The sequence below is a fragment of the Saccopteryx leptura genome, chromosome X (assembly GCF_036850995.1).
Source record: "Saccopteryx leptura isolate mSacLep1 chromosome X, mSacLep1_pri_phased_curated, whole genome shotgun sequence".
Classification (NCBI taxonomy): Eukaryota; Metazoa; Chordata; class Mammalia; order Chiroptera; family Emballonuridae; genus Saccopteryx; species Saccopteryx leptura.
The window spans coordinates 54,035,307-54,056,347 of NC_089516.1; the positions used below are offsets into that span (position 1 = coordinate 54,035,307).

The 21,041-nt window shown below is 35.5% G+C and overlaps 1 protein-coding gene across 3 annotated transcripts in view; it reads left to right on the top strand.

Moving 5' to 3' along the window:
- The window catches only part of GABRA3 (gamma-aminobutyric acid type A receptor subunit alpha3), a 449,120-nt gene that overhangs the window by 139,479 nt on the left and 288,600 nt on the right, over positions 1-21,041 (top strand). For all 3 annotated transcript variants that reach the window (XM_066357176.1, XM_066357178.1, XM_066357177.1), the window contains exon 2: positions 2,683-2,848. In XM_066357176.1, coding sequence (XP_066213273.1) covers positions 2,703-2,848 — 146 coding nt within the window. In that variant the 5' untranslated portion in view covers positions 2,683-2,702. The remainder of the gene's footprint in view (positions 1-2,682; positions 2,849-21,041) is intronic.

Below are 21,041 nucleotides of genomic sequence, written 5' to 3' on the forward strand. Positions count from 1 at the left end.
CAAGGAGAAAGATCAGGAGTATCTCTCACACTGCCATTACTCTGACATCCCTTTTATTCAATTTATAATGTGAGTTACTGTGTTGAGTGACTCCTGCCTTTGTACATAACTATTTACATTAGTTTGTTACCATAAGTATAATAGCAAATTACCAATAGAAAAAATTTCTTTCCCCAAAAAAACTATTTTTCTTTTTTTTAGTATGTATCCCTTCTTTAGTACCATGGCCCTCTGTTCCTGTATCATGGCAGTATACTCACCTAGCATGACTATCTGCCTGTAAACCATGTTGCTTAAGTCTGTGTTAGAGTTGCCATGACACATACATTGTGTGTGTACATATCATGATTAAGAACTGATATACCAAAAATTTCTTTACATGCATTATGGTTGTTAAAGCATATGTCATAGTTGTTCTCAAAATACCTTATTGTGTTTGAAGGCTCTTTGTTCAAGAGTCATGGTTTCAATTTATATACTATAGTATCTTGAAAATTCACCAATTTTATTATGAGAATATTTTATGTCTCTTCTCCTCTACAGCCCTTATCTGCATTTGTTTGATGGTCTTCTGAACATGTACCTTGGATGTGTATATGTTCATTTAATGCTAATATCTGCTAATGTGCTACATTTTTCTGTATATATACCAGAGTTAGGACCTGTTGTGTAAAAATTTGCTAACTTATTAAGGCTATTTGTTCCAGTGGCATGTAAAATTTTATTAATGAATATCTTCCCAATAATTTATTTTAAAACTTAACCATGATAAAAAACATAACAAATCTTAACTATTTAAATGTACATTTTAGTTGTGCTAAGTATATTTACATTGCTATATAACAGTTCAGTGGTATGCTTTTGATCTTGTACAATGTTTTAATGGAATGAGTACCTAGCCCTTTTCTCTTTTTAGTGACTGTTATGTTTATTGATATGGTTTTCTGACATTTATTATGGTTAAATTTTTATAGAAAAAATACCTCCATATGCATTATAATAATGATGTTTGGTTACAAAGTGTCATAAGTTGGAGAACACATATTACATCCAACCTCTTCTATATATGATAGCAGTTTTTTCATGAATAATGGTTATTTGAACACATACCTTAGTCATAAGTTTACATAAAATCCTTGTCTTCTTATGTTTAATACCATACATTATAGTTTTTCCTTCCAAATCATTGGAATCTATTCTTAGTGTAAAGTTTGCTGCTTGTTTATTCTAATTATTTAAATATAACCCATACTTATATGCTAGAATAACATAGTTGAAAACACACACTATGAGTCCCTATGCTTATGCAGTATGTCCATCTTCTCCTATAACCAGGATTATTAATTATGCACTCATGTTTTCTGAGTACTCATCATGGTTCTCTCTTTATTCTGTGGATCATTCCTAGAATTTGGACTTTATATCCTGCACCAAGTCTCTATTTCTGTAGAATAATTGTCAATTATGTATCAAAATTAAGTAATGATCATTGTCATATTATCATTCAACATTAGGATCTGCCAAAGCACTAGGAATGTTTGACCATATATCATGGTTCTGCCCACACTGTGGATGTTTCTCATGCTCTAGAGTTTTATACTCATGTATATTTTCTTACTCATATGCCATAATTTTTTGAAAAGTTCTGTTCTTTTTATTTCTGTAAAATAACCATCAACTCTTGTACAGCTTATGAATTTTTTTTTTTTTACTTATTTATTCATTTTAGAGAGGAGAGAGAGAGAGAGAGAGAGAAGGGGCAGGAAGCATCAACTCCCATATGTGCCTTGACCAGGCAAGCCTAGGGTTTCGAACCCACGACCTCAGAGTTCTAGGCCGACACTTTATCTACTGCGCCACCACAGGCCAGCAGCTTATGAATTATTATTGTCACAACACATATATCAGCTCTACCATAAGAAATTGCTGTTTTGTGAAAAAAAATTGTTTCATGACTTTATATGATACATCCTAACACTGTGATTGTTTTTATCTATGCTATGGACATTTCCTCATGTCAAAAGTCCATCTTCCCAGTATCATAGTTTTCTATGCCTATACCTGATTATGTCGGAGCCTGTGACAGGTGTATTAAATTAAGAATATGCAGACTTGTGCTGAATGAAGAGGCACAAGCCACTTACACATGGTTTGCAGGAAGGTTTCTTAACTCTATCAAGATGAGACTAAATCATAAATATGCCATGAAGACACTCCAAGTCTTAATATTCTGATATTCCCTAAAATACTACTGTATACTATGGAAAAAAATATCTATGACAGTAAAAGACAAACAATTGGTGGAAAATTAAATGAACACATGAGAGATTATCTTAAATTTTGGGATTTTAACAAATAACTGAGGCTGGGAGAAGTTCTATGAGTCACCTAGTCATAGGAAGAAGGGAAAGAAATAGAACTGCAACTTAAGACTACTGATTACTGATTTAGAGCTTTTAACATTACCTTTACCAGAATTGGCTCTGGTATATTTACAGGTTAAGAGTGAACTCTGATGACACTGATTAACTGGAGAAAATAAATTAAGCATTTAATAACTAGATGCTAGGTAAGTTAAATGTCTCTACTAGAGTTAAATAAAATCTTTTTGAAACATTTTCTTTCTCTTTCCCTTTGTCTACTCCTTTCCCCTTCCTCCTTTTCTTAACATGGATCTCACAGGACTCTCTAAGTTGGTGCCTATGAAGATGACAATCACACAAATGAGTCACTTCTACACAACTAGCCTTGGACTTCTTTTCCTGATTAATATTCTCCCTGGAACAACTGGCCAAGGAGAATCAAGACGACAAGAACCTGGGGATTTTGTGAAGCAGGATATTGGCGGGTAAGAACCCTTAACACCTAGAAACAAGACTGCTGTGATAAATTCTGGCCTTGGACAAAAAACAAAATTAATTTTTCCCAGATTAACTAAAGTACTCTGGTTTTTTATACTACATATTATGTTATATTTTGAAAAGCATTATCAGCTCAGACTCTCAAGGTTGAAAGGGATCTCTTGGGCAACTTATTTAAATTCCCTCTGTAACTCCTTAAAAAATTCTATACATTATTTTGTTCTTAATCTCTCATATCTTTAACCTGTTGTTTTTTATTGGCTCTGTACCATTAGCATTTAAATAAAACCAAGATCTGTCCATCTTAATTTTTTTTTAAAATTCCTGTATAAGTGACTTAAATCTTTCATCTTCTCTTGTCATCTATGTATTCATATTGATCATGTCACTCTGTTAAAGTTAATTTTCTAAATAAAATTTTAACAAATCTTTCATCTTCTTTCCAGTTATACCTCTAGAAGAAGTAGTTTTTTTTATTTTCTCTACTTACCTCCTACTCTGCTCTACCACTCCACCACTGCTGCTGCCTGACTTCCAATCCCAGAACTCTAAGGCAACTTGTACAACCAATATTGTCAATGATGACTCTGTTGCTAAAATGTCAATTTGTCTGTTCCTAAATAAGTTAATTTCTTTAGTACCACGTGAACACATTTAACCTTGTTGAGTCTTTCAGCCCCCCCTTAGTTCCTTTTTATTATTAAATAAAATGTGTGTGTATATATATATTGCATCATATAAGTATAAGTTTAAACATAATTCTTTCTTTGACTTCAGAGATACCACAATGCTCAGATTCTCAGATTAGTTTCTCTAGAAGCAGAACTTGAGATAAGGTTTTTAAAGCAAATGATTTTTTTCTTTATTGAATAAATTTTATTTATTTATTTACTTTTATTTATTTATAAAATTAAATTTAAATGGTGACATTGATTAATAAGAGTACATAGGTTTTAGGTAATCATCTCTATGGCATTTAAACTGTTGACTATGTAGTGTGCCCATTAACCAAAGTCAAATCACTCTCCATCATTCCATACTTGTCCCATTTTATTCCCTTCCTCCACCCCCTTCAAAAAAACCCCTTCCCCCTGGTAACCACTTTATATTTATCTACATCCATGAGTCTCAGTTTTATATTGCACTTCTGTGTGAAATCATATAGTTTTTAGCTTTTTCTGATTTAGTTATTTCACTCAATATAATGTTTATAAGGTCCATCCATGATGTAAATGGCAAAATATTATCATTTCTTATGGCTGAGTAGTATTCAATTGTATTTATGTACCAACTCTTCTTCATCTAATGTGAATAATGCTTTGATGAACGTGGTAGTGCATGTATGTTTACATACCAACATTTTCAATTTTCTTGGATAGATACCCAGTAGAGGAATTGCTTGGTGATATGGTAGTTCTATTCTTAATATTTTGAGGAACCACCACATTTTCTAACACAATGCCATACTAGTTTACATTCCCATAAGCAGTGAATAAGGGTTCCTTTTTATCCACCACCTCTTCAACACTTATTACTACCTGCCTTGTTGATAATAGTTTAAGAGCTGTGAGGTGATATCTCATTGTAGCTGTGAATTGCATTTCTCTACGAGCTAATGAAGATGAGTATCCTTTCATATTTATTTATTTATTTTTAATATTTACTTAGAAAATCAAGTCATTGATTGATTGATAAGAGTATATAGGTTTTGGGGATTCTAAGATGGTGACAGAACAGGCAAACGTTTCAACTGGCATCACCCAGGAACAAAGTTACAAACAATCATCTTGAAAATCCAGTTTTGGACTCAACAAAGAGGAGTCTATAACCAAGTGTCACAGAAGAAGCCACAGCAAGACTGGTAGAAAGGGAAGAAATACAAAAATGCAGCCCCACTCCCAGTAGAGAGTGGTGGTTGAGGGCCAGAGGAACTCTCACTGTGAGAAGGGTTGCCCTGAGAGGTGTGGGTCCTCAACCCCAGGTCCAGAGCTCCAGCCTAGGTTACCAGAATCTATAAGAGGTGCCTACCTAGCATTTGGAAGTTAAAAGAGCTGAGTTTCTGTCTGTAAGAAAGAGACAGAACTCTCGGAGATGCAGGCTCCGTCTTAGGGCCCACATAGAAAATCTGGTTTACAGCCTCTTACCTGGGGTTCTGGTTGAGAGAGAGCTGAGAGGATTAGAGTTGCATGAGAAGATTGTAAAGTTGAAGGTCCAGAGGGAGACACTGCGGGGAACAGCCACTGGAACCCTGTGCTGAGTCATTCTCCAATAATGTAGTCCCATCTTTCTTGGGTGGAAAAGTTATCTCTAAGCAGAATCAGCCTGGGAAAAAGCAACTGCTTCATCCTCAAGAGTCTCATGCCAAAGTCATGGAGAATGAGTCATACTGAGAAGCCAGAAATCAGGGGGTGCATCAGTAACTCAATTTTCTGGTGTTGTGGCAAGTTTTCTCCCCAATGCTTCTGAAACTAAGACTGGTGATTCTGCCTCATGAAAGACTCAGTAGAAAATGGAGTGCGGGCAGACCACACCTCTTGTTTTCAGAGGCCACACCCACTGAGTTCCTCAGGCCACACCCTACTGAGGTCTGTGAAGAGTCTGGAGAGATTAACACCATGGGCCAAAAGGCAGATCCACACCCACCACCCTTCCTAACCCCTGAAGTGCCACAGGTTTTACACTCTACCAGAGGTTTTTTTTCAGTGGCCAAACCCAACAAGTATCCAGCAGACAGAGGCTTCAGGAGGTGGGACTCAGGAAAATGTGGCTTTCCAGTGAAATTGTCCCCCAGGCCTAGTGTGAATAAAAGCCAACCTAGGAGTACAGCTTGGTATTTCCACATACACCTGGGCCAATACCAAACAGAGGCATTCATAAACTCTGGACTGCTTGTAGCTCCAAAAGTTGCTGAGGGCTGGTCATGTGCACTGTCTGCCACTGGTCTGCACTGGGTTTCTGCCAGGGAGGTCCAGGGCTGGCACATCCAGGGGCCAGCTGCGGAAAGTATCAGATCACGACCTAACAACCCTTGCTAGACTGGTATCCTAAGGAAAGGCTGCTCAAACATGGCCCAGCTGAGGTGAATTTCACTCTCTGTGATCAGCACTAGAATATCAGCTCATGTGCATTGGATAGAGTGGAGCTTCACCATCAGCTGGCCTGGTCACTGGATAGCCTACCCTACTGGGCTATATTCCACAGGGGAAAGGGAGAGAGGCTTAGATCATGGACATTTAATGTGTGGTTCCCTGTGAGTTTATTGTTGTATCTGGTCAAGGGGCTTAGCCACCTTTGGGAGGGGCATAGTCAGCACCAGGAGAGGACTCTCTTAATATTCCTCCCTGAGGCCAGAGCCTCACTAGCTGAAAGAACTTCTGCATAGCAGATTGACAACTACACTGTCAGAACCTGCTTCTCACCTTGTTGAGGAGAAATAAAATTTGAGTATCCAACTGTAGCTGAGGGATTATGCCCTGGAGTAGGGGCCACATTCCCTGTACAGAGCTACTGACCAAGAGACCCCTGAAGTAGGAGGTACCACTAATGTTGTATCCACAACCTCACCTGCTCTAACTCTACAAGTGTGCAACCTATAGAGAGGTCAGTTGGGTGAGGCCAATTTGAGCCCACACTACAGTCTTACTACAGAAGACTCTGTGGGAAGACCAGTTAGCTGCAAGTGGAGGAGGAGCAGTAGAATAGTGGAGACAAATTTTACAAATCTTGGGGCTTTTACATACCTGTTATCACCTCTAAGCAGGAGAAAGCTGATCATTATAAAAAGGATGGCCCCTCCTTACTACCTAGGCACAGAATAAGGAGACAGAAAGAGAGAAAAATGCAGTAGCTGCAAACATGTAGCCAAAAATGGGTTACAAACAACAACTAATGCCAACCCAAGAAGACCTAAAACCAACACAACTGGTAATGAGTAGAAGACAGCATCAACCCTGGACTCAGCTACCTACACAAGCAGCATGCTCAAAGGTGGAGTCTAGCAGGCACCAGACACCATGGAGAATAAATATGCCCAACAGGACAGACATTGCACAGTGTGTAATGCACATGATCACAGTTGATTCTTAGAGCCAACAAGCCTGAAAAGATAACCATACCAATGAAAGGACCAACTGCATACAATACTCACATACAACAGAAGGAAATATAGTACCTTCAAGAAGCATTCCTAGAACTAGGAAAACAAGTGGCTTAGAGGTCAGTACCACTGAGCCCATCTTCCCAATAAAGACACCAGAAAAATTTCAATGTTGGACAGCACTACCTGATACACAGACAAAATGGGCAAAGAAATGTGACCCAGGCCCTGACCGGTTGGCTCAGCGGTAGAGTGTCGGCCTGGCATGCAGGAGTCCCGGGTTTGATTCCTGGCCAGGGCACACAGGAGAAGTGCCCATCTGCTTCTCCACCCCTCCTCCTCTCCTTCCTCTCTGTCTCTCTCTTCGCCTCCCGCAGCGAGGCTCCATTGGAGCAAAAGATGGCCCAGGCACTGACGATGGCTCTATGGCCTCTGCCTCAGGTGCTAGAATGGCTCTGGATGCAACAGAGAAACGCCCCAGAGGGGCAGAGCATCGCCCCCTGGTGGTCATGCCGGGTGGATCCGGGTCGGGCGCATGCGGGAGTCTGTCTGACTGCCTCCCCGTTTCCAGCTTTGGAAAAATGGAAAAAAAAAAAGAAAAAAGAAAAAAGAAATGTGACCCAAATGAATCAACAAGAGAAATCCCCAGGAAAATAACTGAACAAGTTGGAAGTAACCAAATCACCAGATGCAGAGTTTAAAATAATGATTTCTAAGATGCTAAAGGATCTTAGAGGAACAATGTATGAAAATAATAAGCACATAAATAAGAGATAGCAAGCATCAAAAAGGACATTGAAATCATAAAAAAGAATGAGTCAGAAATTATAAATACAATATTAGAAAAGAAGACTGCACTTGAAATCAACAGCAGGCTGGATAAAGCAGAGGATCAAATCAGTTGTTTAGAGGACAAGATAAACAAAAACATGGAAACAAAACAGCAAACAAAACAAGGTACAAAAGACTGAGGGAACTCTAAGAGAGCTCTGTGACAACATAAAGAGAAAAAGCATTCACATTATAGAGGTTCCTGAAGAAGAAGAGAAGGAACAAGGAATAATCTTTTTGAAAAAATCATAGCTGAAAATGTCCCTAAATTGATTAAAAAATGTCACACAAGTTTAGGAAACATAAAGAATCCCATTAAAGAGGAACCCAAGAAGGCCTACAACAAGACACATCATAATTATGATGCTAAAGTTAAGAGACAAACAAAGAATACTAAAAGGTGCAAGAGAAAAGCAGTAATTAGCTATAGAGGAGCCCCCATTAGAATGACATTTGACTCATCAACAGAAACACTTGAGTCCAGAAGGGATTGGCAAGAAATATTTAAAATGATGCAAAGCAAGAACTTGCAACCTAGAGTACATTGTCCACCAAGGCTATTATTTAAAACTGAAGGAAATAAAAAGTTTCCCACACAAAATAGACTTAAGGAATTCATTACAACCAAACCAGTACTGCAAGAAATGTTAAGAGGTCTGCTGTAAAAAAGAGCAAAGAAAAAAATATATTGAGTAAAGAGGATTGAATATTTAAAGAATAAAATGACAATAAACAACTGCATATCAATAATAACCTTAAATGTAAATGGATTAAATGCTCCAAACAAAAGCATGGATAAAAAATCAGGACCTGTACATATGCTGTCTACAAGACACCTATCTCAGAATGAAATATTCTCATACACTGAAAGTGAAGGGATGGAAAAAAATATTTAATGCAGATGCACATTAAAAAAAATCTCGGGTATCAATACTTTTATCTGACAAAATAGACTTTAAAACAAAGGCTATAGTAAGAGATAAGGTCACCACATAATGACAAAGGGAGAAATTCAACAGGTGGATATAACCATTGTAAATATATATGTGCCTAATATAGGAGCACCTAAATATGTAAAGCAAATTTTTATGGACATAAAGTGTGAGATCAACAGAAATACTATAACAGTAGGGTATTTTAATACTCCTATAACATCAATGGATAGGTCCTCCAGACAAAAAAATTAACAAAGAAACACCTGCCTTAAATGACATTCTAGATCAACTGAATTTAATATGTATCTCCAGAACCTTTTACACCAAAGCAGCAAAATATATTTTTTTCAAGTGCTCACGGTACATTCTCTAGGATATACCACATACTAAGACACAAAATAAGTCTCAATAAATTTAAGAAAATAGAAATCATATCAAGCATCTTATCATAATGACATGAAACTATAAATTAACTACAGTAGAAACACTGAAAAACATTCAAACACTTGGATGCCAAATAACATGTTACTAAAAACAAATGTGTTAACAGCAAGATCAAGGAAGAAATAAAAAATTTCCTTGAAACAAATGAAAATAAACATATAACTCAAAATTTATGGGACACAGCAAAAGCAGTCCAGAGAAAGAAGTTCATAAGATTACAGGCATACCTCTGGAAGCAAGAAAAATCTCAAATAAACAACTTAACCCTGCATCTAAAATAACTAGAAAAAGAACAAATAAAGCTTGGAGAAAGTAGAAGGAAGAAAATAATAATTATCATAGTGGAAATAAATGACACAGAGGCTAAAAAAAAACCCAAAAAACAATAAAAAATAAGAAATATCAATGAAACAAGAATTCTCTGAAAAGGTAAAGAATATTGATGAAGTTTTAACCAGACTCATCAAAAAAAAAAAAAAAGAGAGGACTCAAATAAATAAAATTAAAAGTGAAAGTGGAGAGGTAACAATGGACACCACAGAAATACAAAGGATTTTAAGAAAATACTATAAAGATCTGTATGCCAAAAAATTAGAAACCTAGGTGAAATGAATAAATTCCTAGAAACATACAATCTTCCAAAACTCTATCTGGAAGAATTCAAAAACCTAAACAGACTGAATACAAGAAATAAAATTGAAACAGTTATCAAAAAAACTCTGAGCAAACAACAGTCCTGGACCAGATGGCCTCAAAGGCGAATTTTACCAAACATTTAAAAAAGAGCTACACCTATCTTTCTCAAGCTTTCAAAAACTTCAAGAGGGAAGACTTCAAAGCTCATTTTATGAGGCAAATATTATCCTCATTCCAAAAACAGGTAAGAGTACTACAAAGAACAAAAGTTATAGGCCAATATTCCAAATGAACGTACATGCTAAAATTCTCACCAAAATATTAGCAAACCGGATCCAGCAATACATAAAAAAAAAAAATCATACATCATGATCAAGTGGATTTATTCCAGGGAGGCAAGGCTAGTACAATATTCACAAATCAATCAATATGATTCATCACAAAAAAGGGAGGATAAAAGTCACATTATTATATCAACAGGTTCGTAAAAAGCATTTGATAAAATCAAGCACCCAGTTATGATCAAAATTCTTAGAAAAATGGGAATATAGGGAACATACCTCAACATAATAAAGGTCATCTATGACAAATCGACAGCCAACATCATACTCAATGTGCAGAAATTAAAAGCAATCCACTTAACATCAGGAACAAGGCAGGGGAGCCCATTTTCACCACTCTTATTTAATATAGTTCTGAAAATCCTAGCCACAGCAATTAGAAAAGAAAAAATAAAAGGCATCCAAGTTGGAAAAGAAGAAATAAAACTGTCAGTATTTGCTTACAACATGATACTGTATGTAGAAAACCCTAAAGTCTTAGTCAAAAAACTACTGGGCCTGATAAATGAATTCAGTAAGGTGGCAGGATATAAAATTAATATTAAGAAATCAGTTGCATTTATACACCAACAATGAATTGTCTGAAAAAAAATCAAGGAAACAACCCCTTTCACTATTGTAACAAAAAAAAAAAAAATCACCTAGAAGTAAATTTAACAAAGGCAGTAAAAGACTTGTACTCTGAAAATTATAAGACATTGAAAAAAGAAATCAAGGAAGATATAAACAACTGGAAGCATATACCATGTTCATGGATAGGAAGAATAAACATCATTGAAATATCTATATTACCCAAAGCAACATATAAATTCAATGCAATTCCTATTAAAATACCAATGGCATACTTCAAAGATACAGGTCAAATACTTTCAAAATTTATATGGAACCAAAAAATAACACAAACAGCCTCAGCAATACTGAAAATGAAGAATAAATTGGGAGGTATCACTTCCTGATATCAAGCTATACTGCAAGTCCATAGTAATCAAAACAGCTTGGTTCATGCAAATGAACAGGGATACAGATCAATGGAACAGAACAGAGAATCCAGAAATAAATCCAAATCATAATGGTCAATTGATATCTGACAAAGAAGGTAAGAGCATACAATGGAGTAAAGACAGTCTCTTTAATAAATGGTGTTGTGAAAGTTGGACAGATGTATGCAAAAAAAAAAAAAAAATGAAACTAGACCACCAACTTACACCATTCACAAAAATAAACTCAAAATGGATAAAAGACTTAAATTTCTAAGTCATGAAACCATAAACATCTTGGAAGAAAATATATTTTATAGAAATATTTTTGCCGATTTATCTTAATGGGCAAGTGAAATAAAGCACAAAGTAAACAAATGAGACTATATAAAACAAAAAAGCTTTTTCACAGCAAAAGACACCATGAACAAATAAAAAGACAACCCTCACAATGGGAAAACATATTTGTCAATACATCTGCTAAAGGGATAATAAGCAAAATTTGTAAAGAACTTGTAAAACTCAACACCAGGGAGGTAAACAGTCCAATTAAAAATGGGGAAAGGAACTGAGAAGACACTTCTCCAAAGAGTACATACAGGTGGCAAATAAGCATATGAAAAAATGTTTAACATCATTAATCATCAGAGAAATGCAAGTTAAAACCACAATAAGATACCACCGCACAGATGTAAGAATGGCACTCATTAACAAATTGGCACACAATGAATGCTGCCAAGGGTGTAGAGAAAAAGGAACCCTCCTGCACTACTGGCGGGAATGCAGACTTGTGCAGCCACTTTGGCAAACAGTATGGAGATTCCTCAAAAAAATAAAAAATGGAAATTCTTTTTGACCCAGCTATCTCACTTTTAAGAATATATGCTAAGAATACCAAATCACTGATTCAAAAGAAGATATGCACCTCCATGTTTATTGCAGCATTGTTTACAATAGCCAAGGTCTGGAAATAGCCCAAGTGTCCATCAGTCGATGAGTGGATTAAAAAGCTGTGGTACATATACACAATGGAATACTACATGGCTGTGAAAAAGAAGGAAATCTTACCTTTTACAATGGCATTGATGGACCTGGAGATTCGTGTGTGTGTGTGTGTGTGTGTGTGTGTGTGTGTGTGTGTGTGTATGTGTGTGTGTGTTAAAGTCTTGTTCTTTATTGCAATGACATAATATTGTGAAGAGTAAATGCAGTTACTAGTCCCAAGAAATTTGAGCTCTATTACTGTAGTTTTCATTTTCTCTGCCTTCATCAAATCATGACTAAACAGTTTGTCTACCAAGGGAAAAACAATTGACTCTGCAAAAAGTTAGGAATATTAGTTTATAGCACCTTCAGGGAGAATAAAATAAATTTGGAACCACATTTTGCTTATATATATTATTCAAATGACACCCTCAAGCATCCTCATGAAGGTAGAAGCTCTGCATGTGTGAAATGGTATCGTTTGCATTGTTCCTCTGTTCCATTCACGGTTCCCTAACCCTGATGCCAAGAGTTCCTATCTCAAATTTTTAAGATGTTCACTTTACTTGATTTTGCTGATATTATTCAGAACAGAAACAATACTAAAATAAAATATGAATTTCTGAATTTGATACAATTTGAGCAACTATAGATACCTAAAGAAACTGACAAAAATAAATAGTACAATAATCAGAGGAGAGATGTAAGAATGATAAAGTTGATGATTACATTGTAAATATAAAATAGTCCACCACTGATGAATAGAAAGAAAAAACAATGATGTAATAATCAATTGACTTTTATGATTATCCACAAGTAATAAAGTTTACTGTTTATTGCTGTGCTCTGCATCCAAAAAGCACAACTACTATGTTGTGATGCCAAACCAAATGGTACCCATTTGTTTCCTGGAGGTATAGATCCCAACAAAGAAGGTCATGGCTAGTCAATATTTTATGAAAGATAAAAATATTATTCCCCAATATCATGTCTATTTCCAAAGCAACCTTGTATTTATGATGTGGTTATTTAAAATGTCCTCGTCTTACAAAGCTCAGTTTCAGTAATCGTACATACAGAAAAATGAAATGCTACTGTGGAAAGAGAAATACATTACACAGTGTGTTTGTCAAGTCATGGTGCACTTTTGACCAGTCACAGGAAAGCAACAAAGGATGATAGAAATGTGAAATCTGCACCAAATAAAAGGAAAACCCTCCCAGTTTCTGTAGGATGATGTGACAGCATGTGAGCATGCACAGATGATGACATAACACCATGTATACAGCGGAGCAGCCCACGGCCATGCCAGTCAAGACATGAACGGTACAGAGGAAAGTTCAGTGTGTTCTCTGGCTCGCTAAATTTGAATCTGTGACCAAAGTGCAACATGAATATCGGCGCATTTATAATGAAGCACTACCACATAGGAATAACATTACTCGGTGGGATAAACAGTTGAAGGAAACCGGCAGTTTGGTGGAGAAACCCCGTTCTGGTAGGCCATCAGTCAGTGACGAATCTGTAGAGTCTATACAGAATAGCTACATAAGGAGCCCTAAAAAATCTGTGCATGAGCCCACATCAAACTGCACTGAAGAGGAATGAAATTGGGAGAATTTCCTTTTATTTGGCGCAGATTTCACATTTCTATCATCTTTTGTTGCTTTCCTGTGACCAGTCAAAAGTGCACCATGACTTTACGGACACACTGTATTCTGTTTGGCCTTTCTGTGTTTTTTTTAATTAATTAATTTTTTATTGATTTAAATTTATTGTGTTTACATAGATTTAAGTGTCCCACCAAATACATCACCCCACCCCCATATTCCCCTCCACATCCTTTGTGCCCCCCTCTCCCCTACTCCATTCCCTTTTCCCTCCAGGATTTGCTTTTCTGCTCTTTATAATGCTGTGTTATGTATATATAACTTCACAAATCTCTTTCCCTTTTCTGATTCCATCCTCTCCTCCCCTTTCCCTCTGTCCGCTTCCCTCTGGTCCCATTGATCCCGCCTCTGCCTCTATTTTGTTCTTCACTTCACTTTTTTCATTGGATTCCACATATATGTGAGATCATATGATATTTTTCTTTCTCTGCCTGGCTTATTTCACTTAACATAATAATTTCCAGGTCCATCCATGTTGTCGCAAAAGGTAAAGATTCCCTTCTTTTTCATGGCCCCATAGTATTCCATTGTGTATATGTATGACAGCTTTTTAATCCACTTATACACTGATGGACACTTGGGCTGCTCTCAGATCTTGGCTATTGTAAACAATGCTGCCATAAACATGAGGGTGCATTTCATTTTTTGAGTCAGTGATTTGGTGTTCTTAGGATATATTCCGAAAAGTGGGATAGCTGAGTCAAAAGGAAGTTTCATTTTTAATTTTTTGAGAAACCTCCATATTTTTTTCCATAGTGGCTGCACCAGTTAGCATTCTCACCAGCAGTGCAGGAGGGTTCCCTTTTCTCCATATCCTCACCAGCACTTGTTATGTATTGTTTTGTTAATGAGTGTCATTTTGACTGATGTGAGGTGATATCTCATTGTGGTTTTAATTTGTATTTCTCTAATGATTAGTGACATTGAACATTTTTTTCATATGCCTATTGGCCATCTGTATATCCTCTTTTGAGAAGTGTCTATTTATTTCTTTTGCTCATTTTTTGAGTGGATTTTTATCGTTCTGGTGTTGAGATTTACAAGTTCTTTATAAATTTTGGTTATTAACCCCTTATCAGACATATTATTGAACATGTTCTCCCATTGCTCAGTTTGCCTTTTTATTTTATTCATATTGTCTTTAGCTGTGCAAAAGCTTTTTAATTTGATATAGTCTCAGTTGTTTATCCTGTTCTTTATTTCACTTTCCCATGAAGATAAATCAGCTAATTTATTGCTGCAAGAGATGTTGGAGAGCTTACTGCCTTTGTCTTTTTCTAAATTGCTTATGGTTTCATGACTTACATTTAAGTCTTTTATCCATTTTGAGTTTATTTTTGTGAGTGGTATAAGTTGGTGGTTGTTTCATTATTTTGCAGATAGCTGTCCAGTTTTCCCAACACCATTTGTTAAAGAAACTGTCTTTCCTCTATTGTATGCTCTTGCCTCTTTTGTCAAATATCAATTGTCCATAAAGTTGTGGGTTTTTTTCTGGGTTCTTTGTTCTGTTCCATTAAACTATATGCTGGTTCTTATGCCAGTACCAAGCTGTTTTAAGTACAATGGCTTTGTAGTATAACTTGATATCAGGAAGTGTGATACCACCCACTTTATTCTTCATTTTCAAGATTGGTGAGGTTATTCATGTTCTTTTTTGGTTCCATATAAATATTTTGAATATTTGTTCTATATCTTTGAAGCATGTCATTGGTATTTTAAGAGGAATTGCATTGAATTTATAAATTGTTTTGGGTAATCTAGACATTTTAATGATGTTTATTTTTTCTATCCATGAACATGGTGTATGCTTCCACTTGATTGTATCTTCCTTGATTTCTTTTATCAATATTTTATAATTTTCCAAGTCCAAGTCTTTAACCTCTTTGGTTAAATTTACTCCTAGGTGCTTTATTTTTTTGTTGCAATAGTGAAGGAGATTGTTTTCTTAATTTCTTTTTTAGACAGTTCATTGTTGGTATATAAAAATGCCTCTGATTTCTGAATATTAATTTTATATCCTGCCACATTGCTAAATTTATTTATTAGGTGCAATAATTTTTTGACTGAGACTTTAGGGTTTTCTATGTACAGTATCATATCATCAGAAAATAATGATAGTTTTACTTCTTCTTTTCTAATTTGGATTTCTTTTATTTCTTCTTGTCCGATTGCTGTTGAACCTGGAAATTCTTATGCTGAGTGAAGTAGGCCAGGAAGAAAAAGATAAATATTATATGCTCTCACTTATATGTAGAATCTAATGAACAAAGTGAACAGAGTAATGAAATAGAGGTAGAGGCAATGTCTCTACCAGAGGAACAGATGATAGAGGGAAGAGGGATTAGAAGATGTGATCAGAGTAGATGAAGGGATTAATGAAATTATATACACATAACACTTAGATATAGATAACAGGACTGCAAATCCCAGAGGGAAGGGTGGAGGGAGTTAAGGGAAGGGGATAAAATGGAGTGTGATGGTCAAGGTGATGGGGGTTTAGAGTGTTATATTGAGTGGGACACTTGAATTCTTGTTAACACAATAAATTACAATTAATAAAAAAAAATGAGTACATAGGTTTCAGGTACACATTTTTGTAGCATTTGAACAGATGTTTATGTTGTTTACCCATCATCCAATGTCAAATCATTTTCTATCACCTTATATTTATCCCTTTTTCCACCCTTGCCAACACTCCTTTTTCATTGCTCTCCCCTACATACATCACCATACCACTTCACTTTTATCTTTGTCCATGAGTCTTAGTTTTTATTCCACATATGTGTAAAATCATACAGTTCTTAGCTTCTTTGATTTACATAATTCACTCAGTATAATGTTCTCACGGTCAATCCATGTTGTCATAAATGTCACGATGATATTATTTTTTATGGCATAGTATTCCATTGTATATACGTACCACATCTTTTTTTTTTAATTGTATTTATTTTTAATGGGGTGACATCAGTAAATCAAGATACATATATTCAAAGATAACATGTCCAGGTTATCTTAAAGTTCAATTATGTTGCATACCCATCACCCAAAGTCAGATTGTCCTGTCACCCTCTATCTAGTTCTCTTTGTGCCCCTCCCCCTCCCCCTTCCCTCTCCCTCTCCTCCCTCCCCCCGTAACCACCACACTCTTATCAATGTCTCTTGGTCTCACTTTTATGTCCCATCTATGTATGGAAAAATGCAGTTCCTGGTTTTTTCTGATTTACTTATTTCACTCTGTATAATGTTGTCAAGGTCCCACCATTTTGCTATAAATGATCCGATGTCATCATTTCTTATGGCTGAGTAGTATTCCATGGTGTATATGTGCCACATCTTCTTTATCCAGTCATCTATTGATGGGCTTTTTGCGTACCACATCTTTATCCAGTCCTCTATCAGGGGACACTTTGGTTTTTTTCTATGTCCTAGCCACAATGAATAATGTTGTGATGAACATGGGGATGCATATGTTTTTACGTACCAAAAATTTCGAGTTTTTTAGATAGATACATAGGAAGGGATTTCTTGATAAGAGGGTAATTCTGTTCTTAATTTTTTGAATAACCACCATACTTTATTTCTTAACTCTTGTACTACTTTATATTCCTGCCAACAGTGCATGAAGGTCCCTTTTTCTCTGCAGACTCTCCAACACTTGTTATTACCTGTCTTGTTAATAATAGGCACTCTAACAGATGTGAGGTGGTATCTCATTGTAGTTTTGCTTTTCTTTTCTTGAATAGCTAGTGAAGATGAACAATTTTTTTTATTTATCTGTAGGCCATTTGTATGCTTTCTTGGAAGAAGTGTCTGTTCACAACCTCTCCCCATTTTTAATAGAATTATTTTCTTGTTTGTTGCTTAACTTTTTGAGTTCTTTGTGTATTTTGGATATTAATCCCTGATCAAAGCTATTGTTTTCAAATATCATCTTTCACTTACTTGGCTGCCTGTGTGTTTTGTTTTCAGTTTCTTTTGCTATGCAGATGCTTTTAAGTTTGATAAAATCCCATTTCCATATTTTTGCCTTTACTTCCCTTGCCATTGGGGTCAAATTCATAAATTGTTCCCTATATCCTGTGGCCATGAAGTTAGTACCCATGTTTTCTTCTATGTAATTTATAGGTTCAGATTTTATTTTTAGGTCTTTGATCCATTTAAAATTTATTTTTGTGCAGGAGAATAAACTGTAGTCAAGTTTTATTCTTTTACATGTGGCTTTACTGTTGTCCCAGCACAATTTATTAAAGGGGATTTATATTCTTTATTTTGTGGTTTTTGATCCTTTGTCAAAAATGTTTTGTCCCTATCTATGTTTTTTTCTTCTCTCTGAGCTCTCAATTCTGTTTCATTGGTCTGTATATCTGTTCTTCTGTGAATACCATGGTGTTTTGATTATCGTGACTCTATAGTATAATTTGAAATCAGGTAGTGTGATACCACTGGCTTCATTCTTTCTCCTCAGTATTGCTTTGGCTATTAAGATTTTTCTATAGTTCCATACAATCCTGGTGCTTTTCTTTTCTATTTCTATAAAAAGTGACATTGGGATTTTGGTAGAGATTGCACTAAATTTGTATATTGCTTTGGGTAATATGGCCATTTTAACTATTTTGATTCTTCCAACCCATGAACATAAAATCATTTTTCATTTTATTGTATCTTTAAAATTTTTTTTCTGTAGTGTTCTGTAACTTTCAATATATAGGTCCTTCACATCTTTGTTAAGTTTATGTCTAGGTATTTTATTATTTTTGTTATAATTGTAAAAGAAATTAATTTTTATTTCATTTTTCCATGTTTCTTTATGGGATATAGGAAAACAGTGCAATTTTGTATATTGATTTTGTATCCTGTGAATTTACTGTATTGGTTTATGTTTCTAATAATTTTGGTGGAATTTTTTGGGTTTCTATATATAAGAGCATATTATCTACAAATAGCAATACCTTTACTTCTTTCTTTATAGGAACACCTTTTATTTCTCTTTCTTGCCTGATTGCTATAAAACTTCCAGAACTATGTTGAATAAGAGTGGAGACAATGGGAAGTCTTGTCCTGATTTTAGAGAAAAGACTTCATGTTTTTTTCACCATTTAGTATAATATTACCTGATGATTTTTTTTATATATGGCCTTTATTATGTTGAGATATTTTCCTCCTATTTTTTATTTTATTGAGTGTTTTAAACACAGAGGTATATTTTATCTTATTTACTGTCTTTGCTGCATCTGCTGATAGGATCATACGTTTTTTATTCTTTATTCTGTTGGTGTGATTTAATACATTCATTGAATTCTGTATGTTGAACCATCCTTGTGCTCCTGGAATGAATCCCACTTGGTCATGATGTGTTATTATTTTTAATGTATTGTTGTATTTGATTTTCTAGCATTTTGGTTAGGAATTTTGCATCTGTATTCATTAGAGATATTGTTCTGTAGTTTATACTTTTAGTGTAGTCCTTGCCAGGTTTTCATATGAGAATTATGTAGGCCTCATAAAATATGTTGGGAAGTATTGCTTCCTCTTATATATTTTTTTTTTATATAATTTTATTTTTTTAATGGGGTGACATCAATAAATCAGGATACATATATTCAAAGATAACAAGTCCAGGTTATCTTGTCGTTCAATTATGTTGCATACCCACCACCCAAAGTCAGATTGTCCTCTGTCACCTTCTATCTTGTTTTCTTTGTGCCCCTCCCCACCCCCTATCCCTCTCCCATTCCCCCCTCCCCCCCCCCCGTAACCACCACACTCTTATAAATGTCTCTTAGTTTCACTATTATGTCCCACCTACGTATGGAATAATACAGTTCCTGTTTTTTTCTGATTTACTTATTTCGCTTCGTATCATGTTATCAAGATCCCACCATTTTGCTGTAAATGTTCTGATGTCATCATTTCTTATGGCTGAGTAGTATTCCATAGTGTATATGTGCCACATCTTCTTTATCCAGTCATCTATTGATGGGCTTTTTGGTTGTTTCCATGTCCTGGCCACTGTGAACAATGCTGCAATAAACATGGGGCTGCATGTGTCTTTACGTATCAATGTTTCTGAGTTTTTGGGATATATACCCAGTAGAGGGATTGCTGGGTCATAAGGTAGTTCTATTTTCAGTTTTTTGAGGAACCACCATACTTTCTTCCATAATGGTTGTACTACTTTACATTCCCACCAACAGTGTATGAGGGTTCCTTTTTCTCCACAGCCTCTCCAACATTTGCTGTTACCTGACTTGCTAATAACAGCTAATCGAACAGGTGTGAGGTGGTATCTCATTGCCGTTTTGATTTGCATTTCTCTAATAGCTAAAGAAGATGAGCATCTTTTCATATATCTGTTGGCCATTTGTATTTCTTCCTGGGAGAAGTGTCTATTCATATCCTCTTCCCATTTTTTTATTGGATTGTTTGTTTGTTTGTTGTTGAGTTTTATGAGTTCTTTGTATATTTTGGATATTAGGCCCTTATCTGAGCTGTCGTTTGAAAAAATCATTTCCCATTTAGTTGGCTTTCTGTTTATTTTGTTATCAGTTTCTCTTGCTGAGCAAAAACTTCTTAGTCTGATGTAGTCCCATTCATTAATTTTTGCCTTCACTTCTCTTGCCATTGGAGTCAAATTCATAAAATGCTCTTTAAAACCCAGGTCCCTGAGTTGAGTACCTATGTCTTCTTCTATGTACTTAATTGTTTCAGGTCTTATGTTTAGATCTTTGATCCATTTTGAGTTAATTTTTGTACAGGGGGAGAGACTGTAGTCCAGTTTCATTCTTTTGCATGTGGCTTTCCAGTTTTCCCAGCACCATTTATTGAAGAGGCTTTCTTTTCTCCATTGTGTGTTGTTGGCCCCTTTATCAAAAACTATTTGACTATATATATGTGGTTTTATTTCTGGACTTTCTATTCTGTTCCATTGGTCTGAGTGTCTATTTTTCTGCCAATACCATGCTGTTTTGATTGTCGTGGCCCTATAATAGAGTTTGAAGTCAGGTATTGAAATGCCCCCAGCTTCATTCTTTTTCTTTAGGATTGCTTTGGCTATTCGGGGTTTTTTATAGTTCCATATAAATCTGATGATTTTTTGCTCTATTTCTTTAAAAAATGTCATTGGAAGTTTGATGGGAATTGCATTAAATTTGTATATTGCTTTGGGTAATATAGCCATCTTGATTATATTTATTCTTCCTAGCCAAGAACAAGGTATATTCTTCCATCTCATTATATCTTTTTCGATTTCCCTTAACAATGGTTTAT